The following is a 24,167-nucleotide window of genomic DNA, read 5'->3' as shown; positions in this document are numbered from 1 at the left end:
AATGGTCAACATTATTGAAGCTAGCTTTCAATTCCAGATTTAAAGTGATATTGGACTCGAAATGGTAACTGTTTCTCTCTCCAGAGATTTCCAGCATGTGCACTTTTTCACTTTGAAATTGTTGTCCATTTGGGGGAGGTTTTACTCCAGATGTTATTTTAGATTTTCACCATTCGCAGTATTTTACTTTTATTTTGTGTTTTTCCCCCTCCCCCCAGCAGATATTATTTTATATTTCCAGCATTAGGAGTGTTTTGCTTCCATCTGTTATTTTTAGTGAAGCAGTTTCTTTTTAAACTCCGGATTTTATCTCGGGTTTCCAGCAGCTGCAGTGTTTTGCTTGCCCGGGAGAGGGGGGGGGCGGGCCCGGGAGACCGGAAGTTGTGATTGGGCCGGAAGTCGCGCGAGGTGGCAGGGCGGGCTGCGCGAGCCGCTTCCGGTCAGGAGCCGCCGTTAGGCCGCAGCTCGAGCCGCGGGGACGGCGCCATGGACGAGACCAGCCCGCTCCGCTCACCGCTGCAGCCTCCGCCGGACACCTACTTCTCCACCGCCGCGGTCTTACCCCCGGCGTCCGCCCCGGGTTTCGGGGTTCGCTGCGCGGCTCCGGCCCCCGCTCCCACTCCGGGGTCTGGGGTGAGGGTCCTGGGCCCGGCCTCCTCGTCCGTCGCCGCCCCCGCCCCCGCCCCTCCCCCCTCGGCCTCCTCCGTTTCGCCCCCCGGGTCCCCCGGCTCCGTCCGCGAGCGCCAGCCGCTGCTGGGCCCCCGCAGCCTCAACGACTTCCCCGAGGAGCCCGAATTCGCCGAGGTGATGCGGCGGGCCGAGCAGGCGCAGGAGATGGGCATCCACCCGCAGAGGATCAGCCAGGGCTCGAGTGGCAGCTACTTCATTCCGGACCCCGCAGGGGTGAGTCCCGGGAGGAGGGACAGAGAGACTGGAGACTGGGTGACCGGGGGGGACAGGGGGGGAGGAACGGGGGGGGTCTGGGTGACCGGGGGGGGGGAGAGGAACAGAGGGGAGACTGGGTGACGGGGGGGAGAGGAACAGAGGGGGGACTGGGTGACGGGGGGGAGAGGAACAGAGGGGGGACTGGGTGACGGGGGGGAGAGGAACAGAGGGGGGACTGGGTGACGGGGGGGGGGGGGGGATGGAGGGGGGACTGGGGGGGGGGGGGATGGAGGGGGGACTGGGTGACGGGGGGGGGGGGGGGATGGAGGGGGGACTGGGTGACGGGGGGGGGGGGGGATGGAGGGGGGACTGGGTGACGGGGGGGGGGGGGGGGGGATGGAGGGGGGACTGGGTGACGGGGGGGGGGATGGAGGGGGGACTGGGTGACCGGGGGGGACAGGGGGGGAGGAACAGGGGGGGGACTGGGTGACCGGGGGGGGGGGAGAGGAACAGGGGGGAGACTGGGTGACCGGGGGGGGATGGAGGGGGACTGGGTGACCGGGGGGGGGGGATGGAGGGGGAACGGAGGGGGGACTGGGTGACCGGGGGGGGGGGGGGGGGAACGGAGGGGGGACTGGGTGACCGGGGGGGGGACAGGGTGACTCGGGGGGGGGGGGGGAGAGGAACAGAGGGGAGACTGGGTGACTGGGGGGGGGGGGGGAAAACAGAGGGGAGACTGGGTGACTGGGGGGGGGGAAAACAGAGGGGAGACTGGGTGACTGGGGGGGGGGGGGGGAACAGAGGGGAGACTGGGTGACCGGGGGGGGGGGGGGGGGACAGAGGGGGGGGACTGGGTGACCGGGGGGGGGGGGGGGGGGGGACAGAGGGGGGGGGACTGGGTGACCGGGGGGGGGGGGGGGGACAGAGGGGGGGGACTGGGTGACCGGGGCGGGGGGAGAGGAACAGAGGGGAGACTGGGTGACCGGGGGGGGGGATGGAGGGGGGACTGGGTGACCGGGGGCGACAGGGGGGAGAGGAACAGGGGGGGGACTGGGTGACCGGTGGGGGGAGAGGAACAGAGGGGAGACTGGGTGACCGGGGGGGGGGGGGATGGAGGGGGGACTGGGTGACCGGGGGGGGGGGGGGATGGAGGGGGGACTGGGTTACCCGGGGGGGGGGGGGAAACAGAGGGGAGACTGGGTGACCGGGGGGGGGGGAGAGAAGAGACAGAGGGGAGACTGGGTGACCAGGGGGCGGGGTGGAATGGGGAGGGGGGGGGGAAACGGGAGAACGGGGAGGGGCAGAGGAGGGGGTGGATGGGAGAACGGGGAGGGGTGGGGTGAAACGGGAGAACGGGGAGGGGACCAGAGTCTGGGAGGGACAGGGGTTTTGATTGTTGGTGACCAGGTGTGAGGGAGGGAATGGGTACTGGAGTTTGGGTCTCCATATAGAGGGATGCCAGGTGGTTGGCTCTCCAGGATGGAGGACAGGACCCAGGAGGGAGGGAAGGAAGGAAAGGAGATTTGGTGTCTGGGTGACCAGGAGGGAGGGAGTGAGGGGCTGGGATCCGGGTGTCTCGGCTGGACTTCAGCGGACTGGAGTTGGTGTGATGGGTTACAGGAGACTGGGTGTGTTTCTCGGGTCAGGATGGTGTACAGTGGTCTGGATGTCCACTTGGGATGGGGATGCTGTGGTGCAGGAATCTGGATGTTCAAGAGTGGGGCGATAGAGGGGGTGTTGTACAGGATGACTAGGCATGGTGGTTGAGATACAGGAGACTGGGTGGGGGTGGAGGGGTTTGGATGGTGTATAGAGGTCTGGCTGCCCAGTTGGAAGGGGCTGTGGGTGCTGGATGACCCTGAGGATGTTGGCTTTTGGAGGTTTGTTTTCCAAGCGAAGGTGGGTGCAGGGGCTGAGGTGCCTTGTAAGGATGGGTATGATACAAAGGAGTTAGGGGTGGCGTGAAAAGCTAAGTGTCCTGAGCAGTGTGTAGACATGTGGGGATGGTTGTATTTGGTAGTAAGGAATAGTGGTGAGCCATAAGCACGAGACTTGCTATTGATAGGCTTATTATAATTTCCATTCCATCTGTTCAAAGATGTTATTACACACCTGTCAAACAGGTGGGACTTGAACTTTGGCCTCCTGGTTGAGAGGTAGAGATATGACCATGCGCCACAAGAACCTTATGGGATATGGATAAATTGAGCTGAGAGTATGTGGTGCATCGATAATGGGTTCTAAGCCTTGCGGGCTGAAAGATGGGCAGTGTTAGAACAAAACTCTTGAGCAGAGCGTTTAGACGGAGAAAGAGAATGTTTGTGCCTGAGTGCCATAAAGAGGAGCTAATCTAAGTCAGTGTTGTTATTAAGTTACCTGAGCTGTTGACAATTCTGTCTTTGCTTCTTTGATCTGTTTATTTAGGCAATATCTACCTCTCTGCTGCTGTGTAATTTCACAAACTGCAAATTGAAGCAATAAATTGGTGGAGTTAAGTAAGTGGGATGGGTGTGGAAATAGATGTTTCAAGTTAGATGTGTTTTTGGGCAGAAGTGGTTTGCTGCATGTCTATGTATAGTACAGAACTCTTGGGAATGGAATCTAGCACCTATATGTGTGTGCATTTAACCTCTGGTCTGTGCCTGTCTAATTTTCAATTAATGTAACTTGAGTCAGGACAGTGGACCTAAATTACACACCTCTGCTTGTTGCCCAGATAGCAGTCACATGTACAACTACATGCAGCATTTAAAAGATTTGAAAAGGCCAATGCTTATTGATTCAAGACAAAATTACAATAGCTAGAAAGAATTTTTTTGACAACAGACAACCAAAACACTATTGAAAACTAGAAGAACTGTGGATACTGTAAATCAGAAACAAAAACAAAATTTTTGGGAAAAGCTCAGCAGGTCTGGCTACATCTGTGGACAGCTCTTCTGAGGAAGGGTCAGTTGACCTGAAATGTTAACTTTGATGCCTGTCCATGAATGCTGCCAGACCTGCTGAGCTTTTCCAGCAATTTCTGTTTTTGTAACCAAAATACTATGTAGAGGATTGGGGTTGTCTCGAGAACCAGTGTGTAATGCTGTTGTGGAGGATGTATAAAGATGTGTGTTGGGCAGAAATGTAACAGGAGTCGGTGTTTGAATTGAATCAATATCTTTTGACAGTTATGCAGGTTTCAGCAAGACTTTCTGAAGGTAGTGCCTTTGGGGGGAAAAAATATCAAAAATGGTACTGACAAAGTTTGTATTTTTACAACATACTAGTTACTGAAAGAAATGTAATCAGAACAGGTTCAAATTCCATGCTACAAACATTCAAAGAATAATGCATAATTTGGGAATAACACAATTTACACAGCATGAGGGCAGAGTGATCAACATTGTCTACATGGACCTCAGTAAAGCCTTCGACTAGGTCCTGCATGGTAGACTAATTAGTAAAGTTACATTGTATGGAATTTAATGTGAGCTTGTCGACTGGATATTAAATTGGCCTGATGTTAGGAGATGGAGGGTGGTGGTGGAGTTTTTTGTTAAGAGTGGAGCGTTTTTTTGGACTTGGAGGCTTGTGGTGTTCCGCAGTGATTGGCGCTGGGTCCACTTTTGTTTGTAATTTATGAATTATTTGAATGAGAATTCAGGAGGTATTGTTAGTAAGTTTGCAGGTGACACCAAAATTGGTGGTATACCCTGTAATAGACAGTGAAGGTTATCCTAAGATTACAGAGGGATCTTGATCATTTGAGTAAATGGGCTGAGGATTGGCAGATTGGTTTAATTTGGATAAATGCAAAGTATTACATTTTGGTAAAAATAAACAAGGACAGGAATTGCATAGTTAATGGTAAGGCCCAGGGGAGTGTTGTCAAACAGTGCAACCTAGGGATTCAGGTATATAGCTCTTTCGAAGTGGCATCATTGCTCAGAGTTAAAAATCACAACACCAGGTTATAGTCCAACAGGTTTATTTGAAGGTACTAGCTTTCGGAGCACTGCTCCTTCAACTGGGTCTGAAAGCTAGTACTTTCAAATAAACCTGTTGGACTAGAACCTGATGTGTGATTTTTAACTTTGCCCACCCAGTCCGACACCAGCATGTCCATGGCTCAGACCAATGACTGTAGGAGTTAACTCGTGTTGAGATTGTTCAGAATGTTGGTTTGGCATCTTTTGGAGTACTGAGTAGAGTTCTGGTCGACCTGCTATAGGAAGGATATTATTAAATTGGTGAGGATACAGAAGAGATTTACAAGAATGTTGCCAGGACTGAGATATAAGGAGAGGATGGATAGGCTGGGACAACTTTCATTGGAGCATAGGTGGTTTGGAGGGTGACCATAGAGGTTTATAATATCCTGGGGTGCATAGGTAAGGTGAGTGGCGAAAAGATCTTTTCCCTAGGGAAGAGGAGTTTAAAACTAGAGGGCATTTTTTAAGGTGAGGAGAAAGATTTAGAAAAAGTTGCCCTTTGGGTCCCTTTTGAGTGGCTTGTGTGTGGAACGAACTGCCAGAGGAAGTGGTGGATGCAAGTACAGTAAGAACATTTCAAAGACATTTGGGCAGATACATGAATTGGAAAGGCTTAAAAGGATATAGACTAAATGTAGGCAAGTGGGACTAGTTTAGTTTGGGTGAATGGAGCAAAGGATCTATTTTTGTGTTGTATGACTTAGTGAGATTGCTAATGATTGAACTGCAAGTACTTAACATTGAGGGGGAATAACAAATGATAACCATTATATGGTTTGGTTGTCCCAAATTCCCAAGTGGAAATAATGTTTCAAAAAAGTAAAGTTGGACTCAAACAGTATCTGTAGACAATGTCAGACCTGCTGAGTTTCTCATGCTCTTAGTTTCAATTTAGAATATAAGCAAATATTTAAAATACTTCAATTTGACCGCATCTCAACTTGAGGTACAAACAGAATTTGCAGTCTGCCCTTAAGAGGGAGGAGATTGAAAAATTATAAGTCTAATTTTGTGACAGAGACTAAAGGGATTAAAATAAATTACCTACAATAAACTGAAGTCAGCAGTCACAAACGGATAGAAATTGTACCTCAATGTATCCTGAGGACATGAAAGCATCTCCAAAAGTACAGCATACTTGCAGTTTGACACTGATGCAATCCACAAAGAAGTATTCAAAATATTTGGTTCAGTGCAAAATGTGTTCATTTCTCTTAAGAGCTAAAACTTTGTTTAAGTATGTTTAAGCAATTAAAATCACAGACGCTAGATGTGCTGTAAAAAGCAACAGTTGCAGTTTCACTTTGGAACATACAAAGCACATCAAAGTTGGGTGTCAGAAATAGACAAAACTAGCGTTGAGGCCATAACTATAGAACTAAGAGAAACTTTAATGTTCCTCAGCTACCAGTCACTCACTAGGAATGGGTTTGGAGTGTCCATGGACATTACTGAAAGTAAATGCACAAGTTTAAAAGGAAGCAAAAAGACCAACAGAATGTTGGCCTTTACCTGGAATGGACTGAATTGTGAAGAACACACGCAGTGTGCCAGTTGTACAGAAGTTTAGTTCAAACCCATCTGGAGTAATTGAATCACAGAGATACTGGTATTGATGGTAAAGGAGAGGGCAGATTCATCAATGTTTCTGGTGCTTACAGGATTCATTTGAAGGCAGATTGTGTAATTTTGATTTATATTCCTTCAAGGTTAGAAAGTTGTGAGCTGATTTGATTGAGGTTTTGAAAATAATTTGTTCCTATCTTTTTCATGGAAATCTCCAGGGTGTACAAGTCAAAGGGGCCTTTCTAGAAATGAAAGGTAAGCTGCTCAGTGAAGTCAGGAAGTATATCTTTTCATAATGGGCTATGAAACTCTCAAAAAAGATGTTGTGTGAGGTAGGCATGCACTAAAATTGAGATTGAAAATTTTTTGAGAGTTGAGGGCTATGCTTAAAAGTGCATAAATAGAGTTGAGGAATGGACAAACCAGGACTTAAGTGGTGAAAAGTTTTAAGCGGTCGGAAGTTAAATCAATTTTAAATGACTGCTACGTGCAGTTTGGCCTCTTCCCCTATTTATTATAACGTGGACCAAAATTCCAAATGGAAAATGGGAGAAAGCAATGTTTGTTGACACTTGACACATCACACCATTTGAAATCCTGCACTTGACTGCTAGTCACACAACCACGGCTAGGTCTGTAGCATTTTATTCACTTGCTGTCTTTCCCCAGCCCCAGTTTCCTGGCTTGATTGCTAGACTGACGTTTCACTTTTGTATTGAATCTGTGTGCAATAAATAATTTGTTGCCAAAACTGCGTGTGCTCCCCTTATAGCCCTATGAGAGTCGAGGATGTCAGATCAGGGAAATTCCTATGTTGTATGTCAGCTTGTCTCAGAATGGGGCATGATTGTTACAGATGGCACTAAAGTTCATCTTGACAAAACGAACTTGGCTTGCTGCTCCAGACAATTATTCGGTAAACTCCAGCTGGAAATTTGTGTGTTTGGGTGGAGACTTTGGTCCAGAGTTGAGTTGAAGGAAGAAACACTTGCATCTCAACAGCATCTTTTGTGCATCTTTCAAGCTGCTTTGTTGTAAGGTAGGAAATGTGGTAATTTGCACTTGGCAAGCTCCTGCAAATAGGTTTGCTATTAAAAAAGCTGTGCTTTTATATTTTGATATCCAGAACCCATGGATGAGATCACACTCCTGTTATTGCTATTTGTTATACATCTTTTACAGTCATTGCTCATTAGGAATTGTAGCACTTATTCGCACTGGGAGATTGGGTAACCTGAAGTACAGTAGGTAAAGAGTAACACTAAGGCTGCATTTGCTGTGATTTCAGTGCCATTGTGTGAAGAAAGAGGTGAGAGACATGAGCTTGTGTTTTCAGATTGGTGTGAGGGCACTGTTTTGGCAAGTGGCTCAAACTCATTTATACTTTCCCTTAAGTGCAAGCTGAGATTGTGACACTTGAAGACATCGTAGCCAAAGTAAATCCTGCACTTGTCCCAATGTTCACACGATCACTACTTGTACTGTTTTCCCCATTCCCAGTTTCTAGACCAGTTGCTAGATGAATTGAATTAGCTGTAATGTTCAGATCTATTGTGTAGTGCCCAGTAAATATTGAGGATATGAAGAATCTTTAGCTCAGCTCAGCATTGCAGTGTGCAGCATTCCAGGCATACTGATTTTTATTTTTAATGAGTCTCATGTCTCATTAAATGAAAGTGATGCGTGCCCAAAATAGACTTTGGGATGGATTAAATCAGTCACGGTCATGAGTGGTTACATAATTTTGATTGCACAAAATTGATTTGTCGATGCCACATTTACAATGTGATCTAAAGTCTTAGAGCTACTTTAATTTACAATAGTGCTGACTTTTTACCATGTCAACCAGTAAGCTGTGAGTATTGTGATCAGGAGGAATCATACCTACCATGAAAACAAGACCGTGATTGACGGTATGAGCATTAGCTCATCATCTCCCTCACTTCCTTCTATGTGTAATGGCACTTAAATCAGCTAATGCAGTGCTGAATCATTGTACCGTCTCATTTTATTCTTTCAATTTAGTTTCAGACGTATGCAGATACTGGTTGGAGAAATTCTCAGGCAAAAACATTTTGGGAACTGAAATTGGATTTGCCACAAACTAACTTCGAAGTGAAGTTGGTATTCATATCTACATAGAGAATTCGGAAAATGTGGATGTAGTATTTAATAACCTGCTATATAAAATTAACTTCCATGTAGGGAAGGGCTGAATTGAGACAGGTTTTACAATCTACCATAAAAATAGTGTAAAAATATTTTACTTTGTCATTTTTCATAATGTACTGCTAATTAGATTAGGGTCCTTACAATATTATCAGGATTTAAAATCTGACAGTCTTTTAGGGTCTCTTCATTGTGTAGGTAAGATACAGAGTTACACTATTCTGACTGAAGATTTAGTTTTCTTTCACTTCTGTAGCTAGCAAGATTTGAGACAAAAGAGAAAGGAAAATGAAAGGATATGGCGAAGAACAAGGAGATGTTATTAAATTATAGATCTTCTGTATGCATCTCATTCCAGCAGAAATATGCTCTGAATGGTTTTCTTCTGTATTAAAGAGAGAGACACAAATGGTTTGTGGACATAGTCTATAACTTGTTGAGATTGCTGTTTCATACCTGGTTTATAAAACACTTCAATTTGTGGGTGTTGAATCTAAATGCAATTACCATCGACTGACTGAATGATTCACAGTACTTTCACTGAAATATTTGTGATTGAATAGTTTATTGATCAACTTGGACACTGATAACCATGAAAGAATATTGTTGATGATTTGTCTAAGGGGTAGAGAATGAATCCAGAAATATCCTAGCTTCAGTAACTGGCCAGCTTTGAGACAGCAGTGAGCTAATCTGGCACCGCCATTCACCTCAACACCTTGGTTTGGAAGGAACTGTGTGGGGACAAGGAAAGGTTGGGCAAGTTCCTGCTAGTGCTTGGTGATGTGCCTGTGTGCCCCAAGAGACACGAACTGGCCTTATTACAGTATCGAGCTAGATATTCAGTACTATTGTCTGCCTTTACACTGTGGCTCTGCATATCTTTTCAAATATTGGTCCAATTTCCTTTTGAAAATACTCAATGAATTGACTTTATTTGTTGCACCAAATCCAGATCCTATCCTCAAAATATTGGGGCTAGTAAGTATTTGGATTAAAGGTTATGGTGATGAATTTACTCTATTGGATTATTCAACTGTGTGGATTGTCAAGTGAATGTTTTTCAGTGAAGTTCATGATTCTAAAATGGTTTTCCCCTGTTGGTCATTCTTTCCAGTCTTGCTGTTCTGCCTGTGGTTTTGCTACTTCAAAACCCATGCATTTTGTGCAGTTGCTGTTCCTTTATGACCTGGGTTGATGGGAATTTTTTTCTGTTCACAGTCAGGTTTGCTGGACCACACGGGCTGTGTTTTCCTCTGTCGAACCTCGTTATTCCAGGAGTATGCTGAAAAGCAAATATATTACCCAGCCCTTTTTCTCTTCCTGTGTGGCTATCTATTAAAATCCATGTCCCTTCTGTCCTCCATGCTTTCTGACAGTCAGCTGATCATCTGTTTTTGCAGTTTGTCTTACTTTGGGTTCAGATCGGAGATTCTTCCTTACTGTAATTCTGAACGCCCACCTTTTTCTTTCCTTCCTATGTTCCCTCTTTGGTCTCAGCTTGTCTTAAAAAGCTGTCTCCTTTTTGTTATAATCTGTCCCAGTTAAACTATATACAGTCTTCCTTTCCTTTTTTTTTTGCTGATATAACAACAAAAGGTGCTGCAAAAACTCAGCAAGTCTGGCAGTATCTGTAGAGGGAGAAAAACACTGTTAATGTGGCACTCTAATCAGGAGTAGGCCATTTGGCCCTCCATCTTGTGTTGCCAGTTAATAAAGTCGTTGCTGACCTGATTGTGATCTCAACTCTTCATTCCTAGCTACCCTCAAAAAAAATTTTTGTCAGTCAAGAATCTGCCTGCACAGCTCTTGGGCACGGAAAGTTCCACATGCTGGTGAACCTTGGAAATGTCTCATCTGCCTTTAATGGAAGGCTCCCTTTTTATTAAATACAAACTCTGTCCGCTAGTTTGACTTTTTTTTTCTCCACAAGGGTCCATTGCAACTCTTAGAGCTGCTATGTAAATGACACTTGTTGCATTCCTCCAATATTATATCAAGGTGACAATCGGGTACTGGTGAGCATGTGGTAGTGCTAAGGGAGTATCCAGTGGAACCTCTTTGCAGCCCAACAGCATCTCTAATTTGCATCCAATGCAGCAGTGATGGGCAGCCATGCAATTTATTATACTGTGAGGCTGTTTCAATTCGTTGTATTCCTAGGCCAATTGGCTGCTGTGTAATATGGTCGTGACTCATTAAGGCCAATGATTCCATTGTTCAGTTGCTAAGTGTCTTTTGGACAGAGCCAGAATTCAAACTTTTAATACTTCATTACCTAATAGGTAACTTCAAGATGAAATTTCTCAGTGGGAAGTGGTTGACATTTCACTGGAACTAAGCTCAAAATCACAGCCTCTGCACTGATTTCTTTTCTCTCAACTTGCTGTTCTTCAGAACTGAGGAAGGATCACTTGACCCAAAACTTTAACTCTGATTTCTCCCCACAGATACTGTCAGACCTCCTGAGCCATTCCACGATTTCAGTTTTTGTACCAAGAAGAATCATCAGAACCGAGGAAGGGTTGTTCAATCTGAAACATTAACTCTGGTTTCTTTCCTTGGATGCTGCCAGACATGCTCAGTTTTTGCAGCAGTTTCTGTTTCTGATTTGCAGCATCCAGAGTTCCTTAGATTTTTATCTACTCTTGGCTTCAGTTTGTGAAAAGCCAGCTTAAACTCTGCAGGGCTGGCTCCAAACAAAAACTAGGAGGCAAATTAAGAGCAAGTTATAAAATTGGGCACATGTTGATAATAGAGCTGTGAAGTAAAGCACCAGGAGAAGGATTGTGCAACATATTGTTTGAATCTGGACAAAATTTCTTTCGACGATAAGAAAACATGTGATATGATGGGATGTGTATCTATCCAAGTGTTCTTTTCCAGTTCCCAAAATAAATATCTCTGAATTAAATTTTGAATAGTAGAATTAGTGTTCATCTGATGCATCAGTTGATGTGTACTGTTTGGTTGGCTGTTGTCAAATGAGGTAGGAATTTAGTTCTTTGACTTCTTAAGAGGGGAGGCATTTTGTAGTTATCTGATTGCAACTCTGTCATCCTTTCCCTTACTGACCTACATTGACTGCCGATCACTGAAACTTGGAATTTAACGTTTCTGCCTTCATGTTTAAATCTCTTGTGGAATATTTGCATCCTAACTCTGTCCTTCATATCCCTTCCTCCTTTAGTAGAATTCTGACTATGGCTTCTTTTCTCTCCCTCTTCCCCCACTTCCTCCCTCTCCCCCTTCCCTCCCCCCTCCTACCACACACCCCAAAGTCCTACAATTAGTATTTCAAGAACCCCACAGTCTAGCATGCTCCCTTTAAACCAGTACTTCCCAAACCTCTTCCCACTGTGACCCCCATTTTGAGGCTTGAAAATTATTGCGACACCTCAGTGAGAACTGAGACAATGGTGACCTGTTATAGAGGGAATACACCTTGATCAGAGCTCCATGGCTGGCTTAGAATGCACAAGCCCAAAATTTCAGCTCTGACTTCACTTGATGCCCCAATTAAGACCACCTCTCAGTCTCCCTCTCTTGCTCGAGACACTCCTGTTTGGCCAAGCATTTGCTCCGATTTCTTTATCTCCTTTAGCTAGCAGTCACAGTTTGGGCATTTTCTATGTCTATAAAAACACAGATTTTTGATTTTTTGAGAATCTACAACACGCTGTCTCCAGTAGATTGCTCTACTTATGGAAGTACATTTAGTAACTTTCAAGAAGGATTTAAATCATTGCTGGAAGGGAAAGAAATTGTCAACATAAGGGCAAAGAATAGGGGTGAGGCCATGGAATTTGCTACAGCAGCATAAGGTGGGCTGAATGGTCTCTTTCTGTGCTGTAGTATTCTATGCAGGTGGACATGGCCAATAAGCTTATCTCTGCCCATTATAACCCACCCTGGCATCTGCTGCACATACTCTGCAAGTTAATGTTAGTTTAAATCCAAACCAAAGTAAAGAATCCTGCTCCTCATTGCTTCGGAGTCACACTAAGCCTCAGCTCCAGAGATGTACTGCATTCTGGGCTCTTCTTGCAGCTATATATTTTCTCTTCCACTTTGTTTCACTACTGACATGTCCATACTTAACCTTTAAATACTGGCATTCACATTTTATAATGTGAAATAAGTTTAAATAGAGAACAGTGATAACAGCATCTTCAGCTTTACGGACTTACTATGTCATCCTTGTGTAACTTGTTTAGTCATGGTATTGTACTGCCCTGAAGACTATGACACTTTGCCTTTTGTTTTAATAGCAAAGACCAATTTGGTTTCAAGTTGTGAAACTGATGGATAGTATTACCAAAGGCACTTGGCTGTTGAGAGGCTTCCTTTTTAATTGTGTTGATTTCTACTCTACATAACATTTTTTCTGTATTGATAATCATATGGAGTTTTTCCTAGGATGTTCCAATGCAGGTGAATTTCCTGTGCAATTTTTGTTGCCTTAGTTTTCTTGTGGGGAGCATGACATCCAGTTTGTGCACGACACAATCCTATAAACAACAATGTGATGATGAACTGGCTCATCTCAGATTTTGGTTGAACGATCAGCATTTACTTGAATATCAGGAAGAACTCCAGTACCCATCAAAATAGTGGCTGCATGATCTTTAATGTTGACTGGAGAGGGCACATGGGTCCTCTGTTTAATGTTTCGTCTGAAACACGTTGCAGAATCACATTTTGGCAAGGGATGAACTTAAAAGATTATTGTCGAAATGAGAGCCCATTTAAAGAGTCCAGTGTGCTGTTTCTGGATGGCAGCTGGAATTTTGGCTTCATTCCCTGGAAACTTCCTGAGCCCTATCTGAGGTACAGTATTATCGAGATATGCTTTATGTGCTCAGCCTGTGTACATGGCTGCTTTCAAATAACCTTTTGTAATAGTGAGAATATTTTAAGTGAGGGTGATTAACTGATTACTAAAACCTCTTAAGATGGTAAACGAGCACTTTCTTCCTTTCAGTAGCTGGTCGGAGAGACACTATTTGGCTCTGAGAGATATCAAAGCCAAGCCAGATTCTATGCTCAGATCTAAATTGACTTAATATGTTTTACACTCGGTACAGTAGATTAATGTAGCACAATTGAACAGATCAGAAAAGTCTTTTTTTAAGACATTTGTAGCTTTGGGTCTTGTTCTTGAATCTGTATGCTTCAGATTTTACACCACCAATGAATTATAGCTGATTGCACAAGGAGCCAAGACTTGTGCTGAGTTATCTTAGAGGTTATCAAAGCAGATTAGTTTAGTGATATGTTCACTTTAACAAAATAGTGGGGCTTATCAGTTATGTATGTCAGCTTACAAACAAGTAGGTACACATGTAGTCTGGCAAAGATGTGATTAAATGCATGTGAGCAAGACCTCTAGCTGGTTTGGATGAGGCATTCATCTGAAACCCTGTCTGCTAGGGAATGAGGAAGTATGCAAAAATCCATGCTATCAAGTGAAGAGGACCAGCGGAGTTCTCCCTGGGCCTGGTCAATACTTATTCTTCAATCAACATCACAGAAACAGATTGTAGGATCACTATTACATTGCTGCTTGAGGGAGCTTGCTGCATGCAAATTGGCTGCGACTTTTCATACATTTCAGCAGAGACTGCACTTCAAAGAAAAACTTCAGTGACTGTTAAGTATTTTGGGAGAGGTCCAATGGTCATGGGAAACATGATGAAAGTCTTTTTTTCCTCACTGCTGCACTGACCTTGAATCTAATTGAGAAAGATAGCAGTGAGGATTGCTGGTGCTAGAGAAATCAGTTGAAAAGTGTGATGCTGGAAAAGCACAGCACATCAGGCAGCATCCAGAGGAGCAGGAGAGTCAGTGTTTCGGGCCTAAGCCCATCATCAGGAATGTGGGGGAGGGAGGGGGGCTGAGAGATAAATAGGGTGAGGTGGAGTGAAGGTAGCTGGGAAGGCGATAGGTAGATGCAGATGGGGTGGTGATAGGTGAGAAGATAGATGGACAGTTATCTCTCCTCCCCAACCTCATCCCAGATCCAGCCCTCCAACTCTGCTCCCTCTTGTCTTACCTGTCTATCTTCATTCCCACCTATCTGCTCCCCCCTTCGTTCCAATATATCACCATCACCCTCCACCTGCATCTACCTATCGTCTTCCCAGCTACCTTCCCCACTCCTCCCCACCCCTACCCTCCTATTTATCTCTCAACCCATTTCCCCCCACGTTCCTGATGAAGGGGTTAACCTGTTCCTCAGATGCTCCCTGACCTGCTGTGCTTTTCCAGCAGCACTCTTTTCGACACTAATTGAGAAAGGACCTCACTGATGCTCTTGATATAAAAGCCAACATACCAATTTCAGCTGAACAGTGACAGAATAAGAAGTATTGGCTCGAGCTGTCACATGTTGAATTTTTCACTGATTGTTGACCCACATCTGAAATTCAATTAGGGATTTGGAGAAAATACTGGTATAATTTAATTGTGGTATAGTTTAGGAATAACTGAGTCATCAGTATAACTTGTGATCTGTACTTCATTGAAATAATGAAGAGAAGCTGAGTTTGTTTCAACACCACATTGCTGGTTTGAGACTTGTGTATCGACATATTGGTGATGAGATTTGCCTGTGCGTGAGAGTTGATTCCTTAATGTGAATGTAATAAGCTCATGTTTGTAAAGCAGGCACTTTACCTTGGATGATACCCTGACTTCTGAGCAGAAATCTAACCCTAATTGGGATCAATAACTCTTGCTCATTTCAATTTGACCATAAGGATCTACATTCCACGTGTGTACATAATTGATTGCTGAATTAGCAATCCTGAGGCCAGGAGAGTGGCTAGTTCAGAATGGTATCTGAGTCTTTTTCTTTCCTGATAGAATTGAAGCATGCTGGGGCAATGCTGAAGGAAATTTTAATCTGCTAACCCTGTTACAAAATATGAAGTTTGATCTTAGGTATGGACAAATCATTTTTTTTATTAACATGTTGAGAGATGTTATTCCATGCCCCTGGCGCAGGTGGGACTTGAATCCTGGCCCGGAGGTAGGAACATTATCACTGCATCACAAGAGCTCTAATATAAAATTTATCGACATATGTTTTATGTCAGCAATGGCTATAGTTTTGAACGTGGCAATCTCTCTGCCAAGAGTTCACTGTGACTATTCCACAAGATTTAATTAAGGTAAAATGGTGTAGTAAGGGTTCATGTGAATCCTGGTCAACAGTCAGATTGGGTGACTTAGTTGCTATGGAGTTGAGGTTGAGGGAGGCTGATCAACTCACTGGGAAAAATGTGTTCACACCCATAGTTGATGCCAAAAATGATTGTGATGTAGCATCTTAGTTTCCAAGTCTCTCAGGTTTAAATCTGTATAAATGGGAAATTTCTGTCCTGTAGTTTAAATCAAATTGGCTACTGAATAATGTTTAGATAATGTTGGTTTTGACATGTTGTTATAATAGGCTTAAAATGTAAAATTTTGTTGTGATCCCTTGAGTCATTCCCTAGAAATTTAATATTGATTTCTCCTGGGATTGTAACACTAGTTAATCTGCGTGTAACTCATCAAAACTAACACACTGAGTCACTTTGATCTAAAGGTTTGCTTTTTGACTTGTTTAAAACTGTTCAAATATTGATGAGAGTCAAAAGACTTATTCTTTCTTTACATCTGTCTAGAAATTTATAGGTGTTTTTAAACCGAAAAATGAAGAACCATATGGTCACCTGAACCCTAAATGGACCAAGTGGCTACAGAAACTATGCTGTCCGTGCTGCTTTGGCAGAGACTGTCTCGTTCTTAATCAGGGCTATCTCTCAGAGGCTGGGGCCAGTCTGGTGGACCAGAAACTGGGACTTAACATAGTACCAAGGACTAAGGTAGGATGCTGGACTCCATGCTTGAAATCCTTTCCCTCTCCCCAAAGCTTGGACCTATGCCTGTGACACGACTCCACAGCTGTGGGCAGCACTCCAGTGACTGTCTGAGTCTTTAATTGCACAACACCTGGTCCTATCCTTGCTCAGAAAGCTACATGCAACCACTTGAGATCAAATTAACTTCTCTCTCCCTGGTCTCTCACCACCTGATAAGTATGGAACCTTGAGCAGTGCTGGTCTCTACATTTTAGATGCCCCACAGCTATCAGGATGAGCCACTGAATAGACCAAGCAGATGAGCTTGATGCTGCTTTGTAGAAGGTCAGTACCTGTGGCTCAGGTTGATTGCTTTTGTGTTGTGTTGTCAGATGCCCTAGCTGTATCTGGTTGTTAAAAAGCCATGATCAATCATATTATATTGCTGACTTTTGTTTTGTGGATCATTTTGTTTTGTCTATCATTTCCCTGTGGTGAGATAGTTTTGGTCCTGCCTCTGTTGCATAATAGCATTTCAAAATAATTTCCAACAGGAAGACAAACTGTTGGGCAAGTAACTGTAGTTCAGTGGGGATGGTTTCACTCATCCCTTTAAAACAGGGGAGATATTTTGAAGTGTACAAGCTCTTTTGCTCCAATTTGTTTCATTTTATTTACCTCAACACCAGGTATATTTTCAGTCATGTAGATCCTGTTCTCCAGAAATGGCTTTCCAAATTTCTTCTTCTTCCTCCCTCCCTTCAAGATTAAAACATAAGGTTCAAGAGTAATCAGTGCCTTTTTTAATTTTGCTCCTTTAGATTGGGGTGTCTGTTTTGACTATTTAAGGATGTGATTGTAAGTGTTTGTGCATTTTGGGGTTTTTCCTTGCATTTCCGGGTAATTTTGTTTCTGCTAAAGAAAAGGAAGTTGAATATTATACAATTCCAACATGATGAGTGCTGTGGCTGGGTGGGTTATACGCAGAACCCTGCCTGACTCGAACAGGGGTGGGACAAAGCAGCAACAATGTGCAATTGATTTACTCTGTAACAATTAGTTTAATATTCCCACCTCTCAAACTCTCCAAAGGTGCAACTTTACTTTATTCCAGGTGGAAGGAGACTTGACACTCAGCAAAGTAGTATCACCATATTCTGATCATTCAAAGTTTGCAATTAATGTAGGGCATTCCCAAAAATAGGACTGAGAACTGTGCTAAAATGTATTGAGCTGCACTGAGAGTGAAGGCTGCATTTTTTCTTAACTCTGTGATTCTCTCTATAGGTGGTCTATTTGGCAAGTGAGACTTTTAACTACAGTGCAATTGATCGGGTGAAATCCAGAGGGAAGAAACTGGCTCTTGAGAAAGTGCCAAAAGTTGGGCAGCGGTTTCACAGGATTGGTTTACCTCCTAAGGTACTAGATACTAATTAATGTCATTGTTTTTAAATCCCTTTCTGACCTCATCACCCCACCCCAAACCTTGGTCTGTGCTCACTTGTCCTGATGTCTCCTCCTGTAGCATTATTAATACTTAAGGTAGCTTGGGATATTTTTCTACATTAATGATACAATGTAGATTATATTCAGCTGCTTGCACCATAAGGTCTGAAATTCCTTTCCTAAAATTCTCCACCTCTCTGTTCCTCCTTTAAAAAGATTTTATAACCTACATAGTTATCCAAATGGTTGGCCAACTCCCCAGTATCATCTTTTTTGACTCAGAACCACTCACCTATCTCCACTGCCCACCAAGTCCATCCATCCATCTATTTACGATTCCAGAATAGAAAGGCACAGGGTAACAGCTCTACTGCTGTCTTGGCTACTATAACTGAACATAGGACTGGAAACCAAGGGCTGTTTATATTCTGTGTCCCGAGACAGATACAGTTCAGTTACCCTGCTATTATTCTACAAAGAGATGCCGAATTCTTGCATTAGGTTCTGTCTCTAGACTTGCCCGTGTGGAGGTTGGCTCCTGTCAACTGCAGCTAATTGGCTTGCGGTGGTGGGAGGTGGAAGCCAAATGATGTAGAAATTTTACAATGCCACAATGACTTACATTTGTTCTGTTTGTTTGGAAGTGGAGAGGGCAGTTTGCTCAGTGTTTTTGGAGAGGGAGTGTGCAGTATTCAGTGGCAAAACTGAGCCTTCTGTCACATGAATGCTGAAGGACATGGTATCTAATGAACTTTGCATCATAAGTAATTGTTAACCATTAAATTAGATTATGGCCTTTTGTATTCATTTTAAGTCCATTTATATTATTTATTTATCATGTCAGTTGTAACCTTTAATGGTTCCATTGAGGGGTTGTGGCCCCCAATGGTGTCTTATTATGAGCATTTGCTCATGATGTTAGTGTTAACAGCACGATATTTGGGCCCTTCTCTTCAAACTCCACAAACTTGCTTCTACCCTTAATCTTATCACATCTACATACCTTTCTATTCCTTCTATATATCCAACTTCAGTTTAGAGTCTCTGTGATATTCCTGTCAAATTGTGGTAGCAAAGTCTACAGTCTAACCAGTCTTTTCTGGTGAAAATTCTTACGGCCTCTAGTTGTGGTCTCGACTGCAAATAGAAGCATTTTTCACATCTATCATCTTACTCTGTCCAAAGGACAAAGCACAGACTTGTTTAATCTTTTCTGATGAGTGAAAAAGCTCTCATTTTGTTGTAATTCCAGTAAATTCGTTTTTTGCATTTTCTAATAGATAAAGACAACGAGCTATTGATGTGATCACAAAGCAATTGTCCAGTGTAAATGAGTTAAAGTAATGCATGCTTTTCCCCCATACTCCTTTTCAGGTTGGTTCCTTCCAGTTGTTTGTAGAAGGTTATAAAGACGCAGATTACTGGTTGCGGAGGTTTGAAGCAGAGCCCTTGCCTGAAAAAACCAATCGCCAGCTGCAACTGCAATTTGAACGGCTTGTTGTTCTGGACTACATCATCAGGAACACAGGCCAGTATGCATGGCACATTGTCAATTTCCTGTCCTCTTCCAAAGGGGTTAACCCCTTGTTAGAGATGCACTTCCAACAAGGCCACTGACTGCCTTGCTTCTGGCGCTTTATCGAAGGGCCATTCTTTGTGTGTTTGTATGTGTGCATGTACATGCTAGACGCAAGTGCCATTGACCGTTTTCTTCCTTGACCATTAGGATATTGGGAACTGCAGTTCCCTTGCAGGACTGGTTTGGACTTCATACATTTACTCCAATGTCTCAAGTCACCCTGAAGTTTTGAAGTCTTGGACATACTTGCAGTTTGAACGGGAGGATTAGTGATATTAGTAGAGTGAGGTCTCCGTTTAACCTGGAAAGCTGGAAGTGCCAGCAGGTTGGCCAGCATCTGCAAAAGAGAGATCAACATTTTTTTCCGTGGAAGGTTAGAGGCTATTGGATAAGATTCACAATTTCCCTTAGCTGTTCCGCGATGCCTAGGAAATCGGTGGTGGTCACTTATCCTTGGATTCCTCTTAGAAACTGGGCTCCTGTGCAGATATGGGGCATGCACCGCTTCTGACAAGGATGCAGCCTTGTCAAACTGCCTTCATTGTATCTTTTGGGCCTTTCGTAACTTGACCCAGAGTAGACATTAAACTCACTGGCCTACACTGGGCGGCACAGTGGCTCATTTGTTAGCATTGCTGCATCACGGCACCAGGGTCCCAGGTTCGATTCAAGCCTTGGGCGACTGTCTGTGTGGAGTTTGCACGTTCTCCCCATGTCTGTGTGGTTTTGCTCCCACAGTCCAAAGATGTGCAGGTCAGGTGAATTGGCCATGCTAAGTTGCCCATAGTGTTAGGTGCATTAATCAGAAGGAAATGGATCTGGGTGGGCTACTCTTTGGAGGGTCGGTGTGGACTGGTTGGGCTGAAGGGCCTGTTTCCAGGCTGTAGGTAATCTAAATCTATAATTCCCTGGGGCATGGTTATTATTTCACCAATTCAGTTGTATTTCTTTAGAGTAGTCAGAGTTCCTGCAACTTCGTGTGGTGTTTCATTTAAGAATGCTCAAATGTTATCCTCTGGCTTCTAAAGTGTAGTCTTAAGGCTGTATGACTGTTCAATATTGTGAACCTTTTATGATCTCCTCTGTTTCCCTTTCCAGGTCAGGTAAATTACTGCTTTCCTTCCAGTAAAGACCAGAGCAAATGCTGTTGAATGTGTTTCAGTCGACACAGTAGATGATAAGGAGACAAAGATGATTAAGAATAAATGGGTATAAGTTTGTAGCAATGTTCTCCCTAATGAGTTGAACTGAGTTTGTGTGTAAATGTTCAGCTTTAGCCCTGAGAGAGCATGATGTTAAGTATGAGGGAAGTATCTACAAGCTTTCTTGCCAAGTTGCCAAAGAAAAGTCTTTTTTGCATAGCTCAGTGGATAAATTTCAGTGTAATGTACTGAACCAGACAAACCATGGAAGTTCTGGTTCCTGGTTGTTTGATTCTGAACTGATTGGTTTCGGTATGGGTGAGTTGTTTCAATTGGCATCAGTGCTGAACCTTGGGTTTGGGAGAGCAAGGGAACAAAGTGTAAGTTATAGGGGTGTGGAGTTGATAAACAAATGTTTCATCACAAATTCATTCTTTTCACAGATCGAGGTAATGATAATTGGCTGATCAAATACGACTGTCCTATGGATAGTGGCGGCTCAAAGGTGAGCAGAACTGCTTTCCAGCATAGTTAGAGCCAGGATTTTTGTCTGTGGAAATATGTTCATTCTACAGAGCCATGCATTAAAGCCATGTTCCTTTTATTGAAGTTATATTTCTACTACTGATGCAAATTTTGATTTTTGGTGTTATCCATTAATGAGGCAGCAGTACTAAAGTACTTTTGGAATCTTTACCTTTGTGAAATTCAAAGAACAGTATCGCACAGGAATAGGCCCTTCGGCCCAACAAGTCTGTGCCGATACATGATTCCTTCTAAACTAAAAACCTTTTGCTTCTTTGCGGTCCATTTATCTCTCTTTCTTGCCTATTCATATGTCTGTCAACATGCTCCTTAAATGTTGCTTATGTATCTGCATCTGCCACCTGCTTTGGCAGCGCATTCCAGGCACTTGCTTCACTATGCCTTTTTAAAAAAAAACTCTAATCAACTTTGTGAGATAGGACCTTCCCCATGCAAAGCCATGCTGCTTATTGCTAATAACTCCTTTATTTTCCTAAATGTTAGTAAATCCTATCCGCTAATAGTCTTCTCCAACAGTTTCCCTACCACTGAAGTAAGGCACAGCTGCCTATAACTTCTTAGTTTCACCCTAATGCTCTCCTTGAACAAAAGGACACCGGTGGTTATTCTGCTGTCCTCTGGTACCTCCCCTGTGGCAAATGTAATTCCTCTCTGGCAAATGTAATTCCTCTCTTCAAGAAAGGAAATAGGGAAATCCCCGGCAATTACAGACCAGTAAGTCTCACATCTGTCGTCTGCAAGGTGTTAGAAAGGATTCTGAAGGATAGGATTTATCACCATCTGGAAGAGCATGGCTTGATTAAATGCAGTCAACATGGCTTTGTGAGGGGCAGGTCATGCCTCACAAACCTTATCGAGTTCTTTGAGGATGTGACTAGAAAAGTTGATGAGGGTCGAGCTGTGGATGTGGTATATTTGGACTTCAGCAAGGCATTTGATAGGGTTCCCCATGATAGGCTTATTCACAAGGTCAGGAGGAATGGGATTCAGGGGAACATAGCTGTCTGGATACAGAATTGGCTGGCCAACAGAAGACAGCGAGTGGTAGTAGAAGGAAAATATTCTGCTTGGAAGTCAGTGGTGAGTGGTGTTCCACAGGGCTCTGTCCTTGGCCCTATATTGTTTGTAATTTTTATTAATGACTTGGATGAGGGGATTGAAGGATGGATCAGCAAGTTTGCAGATGACACAAAGGTTGGAGGTGTCGTTGACAATATAGAGGGCTGTTGTAGGCAGCAGCGGGACATTGACAGGATGCCGAGATGGGCTGAGAGGTGGCAGATGGAGTTCAACCTGGTTAAATGCGAGGTGATGCATTTGGGAAGGTCGAATCTGAAAGCTGAGTACAGGATTAAGGATAGGATTCTTGGCAGTATGGAGGAACAGAGGGATCTTGGTGTGCAGGTCCATAGATCCCTTAAAATGGCCACCCAAGTGGACAGGGTTGTTAATAAAGCATATGGTGTTTTGGCTTTCATTAACAGGGGGATTGAGTTTAAGAGTCGTGAGATCTTGTTGCAGCTCTATAAAACTTTGGTTAGACCGCACTTGGAATACTGTGTCCAGTTCTGGTCGCCCTATTATAAGAAAGATGTCGGAGCTTTGGAGAGCGTTCAGAGGAGGTTTGCCTGGACTGGAGGGCTTATCTTATGAGGAGAGGTTGACTGAGCTCGGACATTTTTCATTGGAGAAAAGGAGGAGAAGAGGGGACGTAATTGAGGTATACAAGATAATGAGAGGCATAGATAGAGTCGATAGCCAGAGACTATTTCCCAGGGCAGAAATGACTAACACGAGGGGTCACAGTTTTAAGCAGGTTGGAGGAAAGTATAGAGGGGATGTCAGGCGGGTTCTTTACACAGAGTTGTGAGAGCATGGAATGTGTTGCCAGCAGCAGTTGTGGAGGCAGGGTCATTGGGGACATTTAAGAGACTCCTGGACATGCATATGGTCACAGAAATTTGAGGGTGCAAAAATGAGGATCAGTGGTTGGCACAACATCGTGGGCTGAAGGGCCTGTTCTGTGCTGTACTGTTCTACATTCTATACAAAGATATCATTTAAGGCCCCTCCAATTTCTTTACCTGCCTCCATCAGCATTCTGGGATAGATCCCATCAGGTCCTTGTCTACCTTTTCGAAACACCCAAAATCATCATTTTCTTTTATTGACATGACCTAGAGTATTAACATAGCCATTGTGTGACTTGCCATTTTGAAACCTACCATCTCCTTTGTGAATGCTGATGTAAAGCATTTGTGAAGGACCTCACTTGCTTCATCTGGCTCCGGCATAAATTCCCTCCCTTGACCTTGAATGGACCTACCCTTTCGGCAAAAGTGAGGACTGCAGATGCTGGAGATAAGAGTGAAGAGTGTGTTGCTGGAAAAGCGCAGCAGGTCAGGCAGCATCCGAGGAGCAGAAGAGTCAACGTTTTGGGCAAAAGCTCTTCAGGAAGGGCTTTTGCCCGAAGTGTCGACTGTTCAAAGACATTCTATGGCCCTTTTTAGCCTTCCTGATTCCTTGTTTGAGTTCTTTAAGCAGGATGAATCAGTGATTGTCATCAATAATTGGAAATAGAGATGGTTAGAGTTGCAAGAAGAAGAAATACCATGCCTTGCATTTCTAAAATAAGGAATGAACTTAACAGAATCTGGAGATTTCCCACAGCCCATCTCTTTGGAATGAACCAGTTTGCTGATCTGTGATCTGTTTTTGGAGCCTTCAGTCTATTGGGAGCATGTGATGATGCTCTAGCTCCACTACCTTCTAGATCATCACAAAGGTCAAAGATTTAATCAATTTACCCAAATTTTGTCTGATGAACTTGCGTAAGCAGGAAACACTGACCAGGTTTCTGTCCTGAATAATAAACTACTACTTAATACAAGTAAATCTGCTCCAGCCATAAGGAAACAATTTGAATTCTAAACTCTACATCTCCTTAACCTTGAACAAACTTGTGCAGACAATCAAAGACAGACATAAAAATCGTGCATGTATGGAT

The 24,167-nt window shown here is 43.8% G+C and overlaps 1 protein-coding gene across 1 annotated transcript in view; it reads left to right on the top strand.

The window, feature by feature from the left end:
* The first annotated feature begins 419 nt into the window (after positions 1 to 419).
* The window catches only part of pi4k2a (phosphatidylinositol 4-kinase type 2 alpha), a 40,065-nt gene continuing 16,317 nt past the window's right edge, over positions 420 to 24,167 (top strand). Inside the window, exons 1-5 of the mRNA XM_072557192.1 lie at positions 420 to 903; positions 16,271 to 16,471; positions 17,735 to 17,866; positions 19,268 to 19,421; positions 21,058 to 21,119. Of these exons, the coding sequence (XP_072413293.1) occupies positions 487 to 903; positions 16,271 to 16,471; positions 17,735 to 17,866; positions 19,268 to 19,421; positions 21,058 to 21,119 (966 nt within the window). The 5' untranslated portion in view covers positions 420 to 486. The remainder of the gene's footprint in view (positions 904 to 16,270; positions 16,472 to 17,734; positions 17,867 to 19,267; positions 19,422 to 21,057; positions 21,120 to 24,167) is intronic.

This window comes from Chiloscyllium punctatum, chromosome 38 (genome assembly GCF_047496795.1).
Source record: "Chiloscyllium punctatum isolate Juve2018m chromosome 38, sChiPun1.3, whole genome shotgun sequence".
Classification (NCBI taxonomy): domain Eukaryota; kingdom Metazoa; phylum Chordata; class Chondrichthyes; order Orectolobiformes; family Hemiscylliidae; genus Chiloscyllium; species Chiloscyllium punctatum.
The sequence above is the reverse complement of the archived record's forward strand: the minus strand, read 5'-3'. Positions and strand labels throughout refer to the sequence as shown.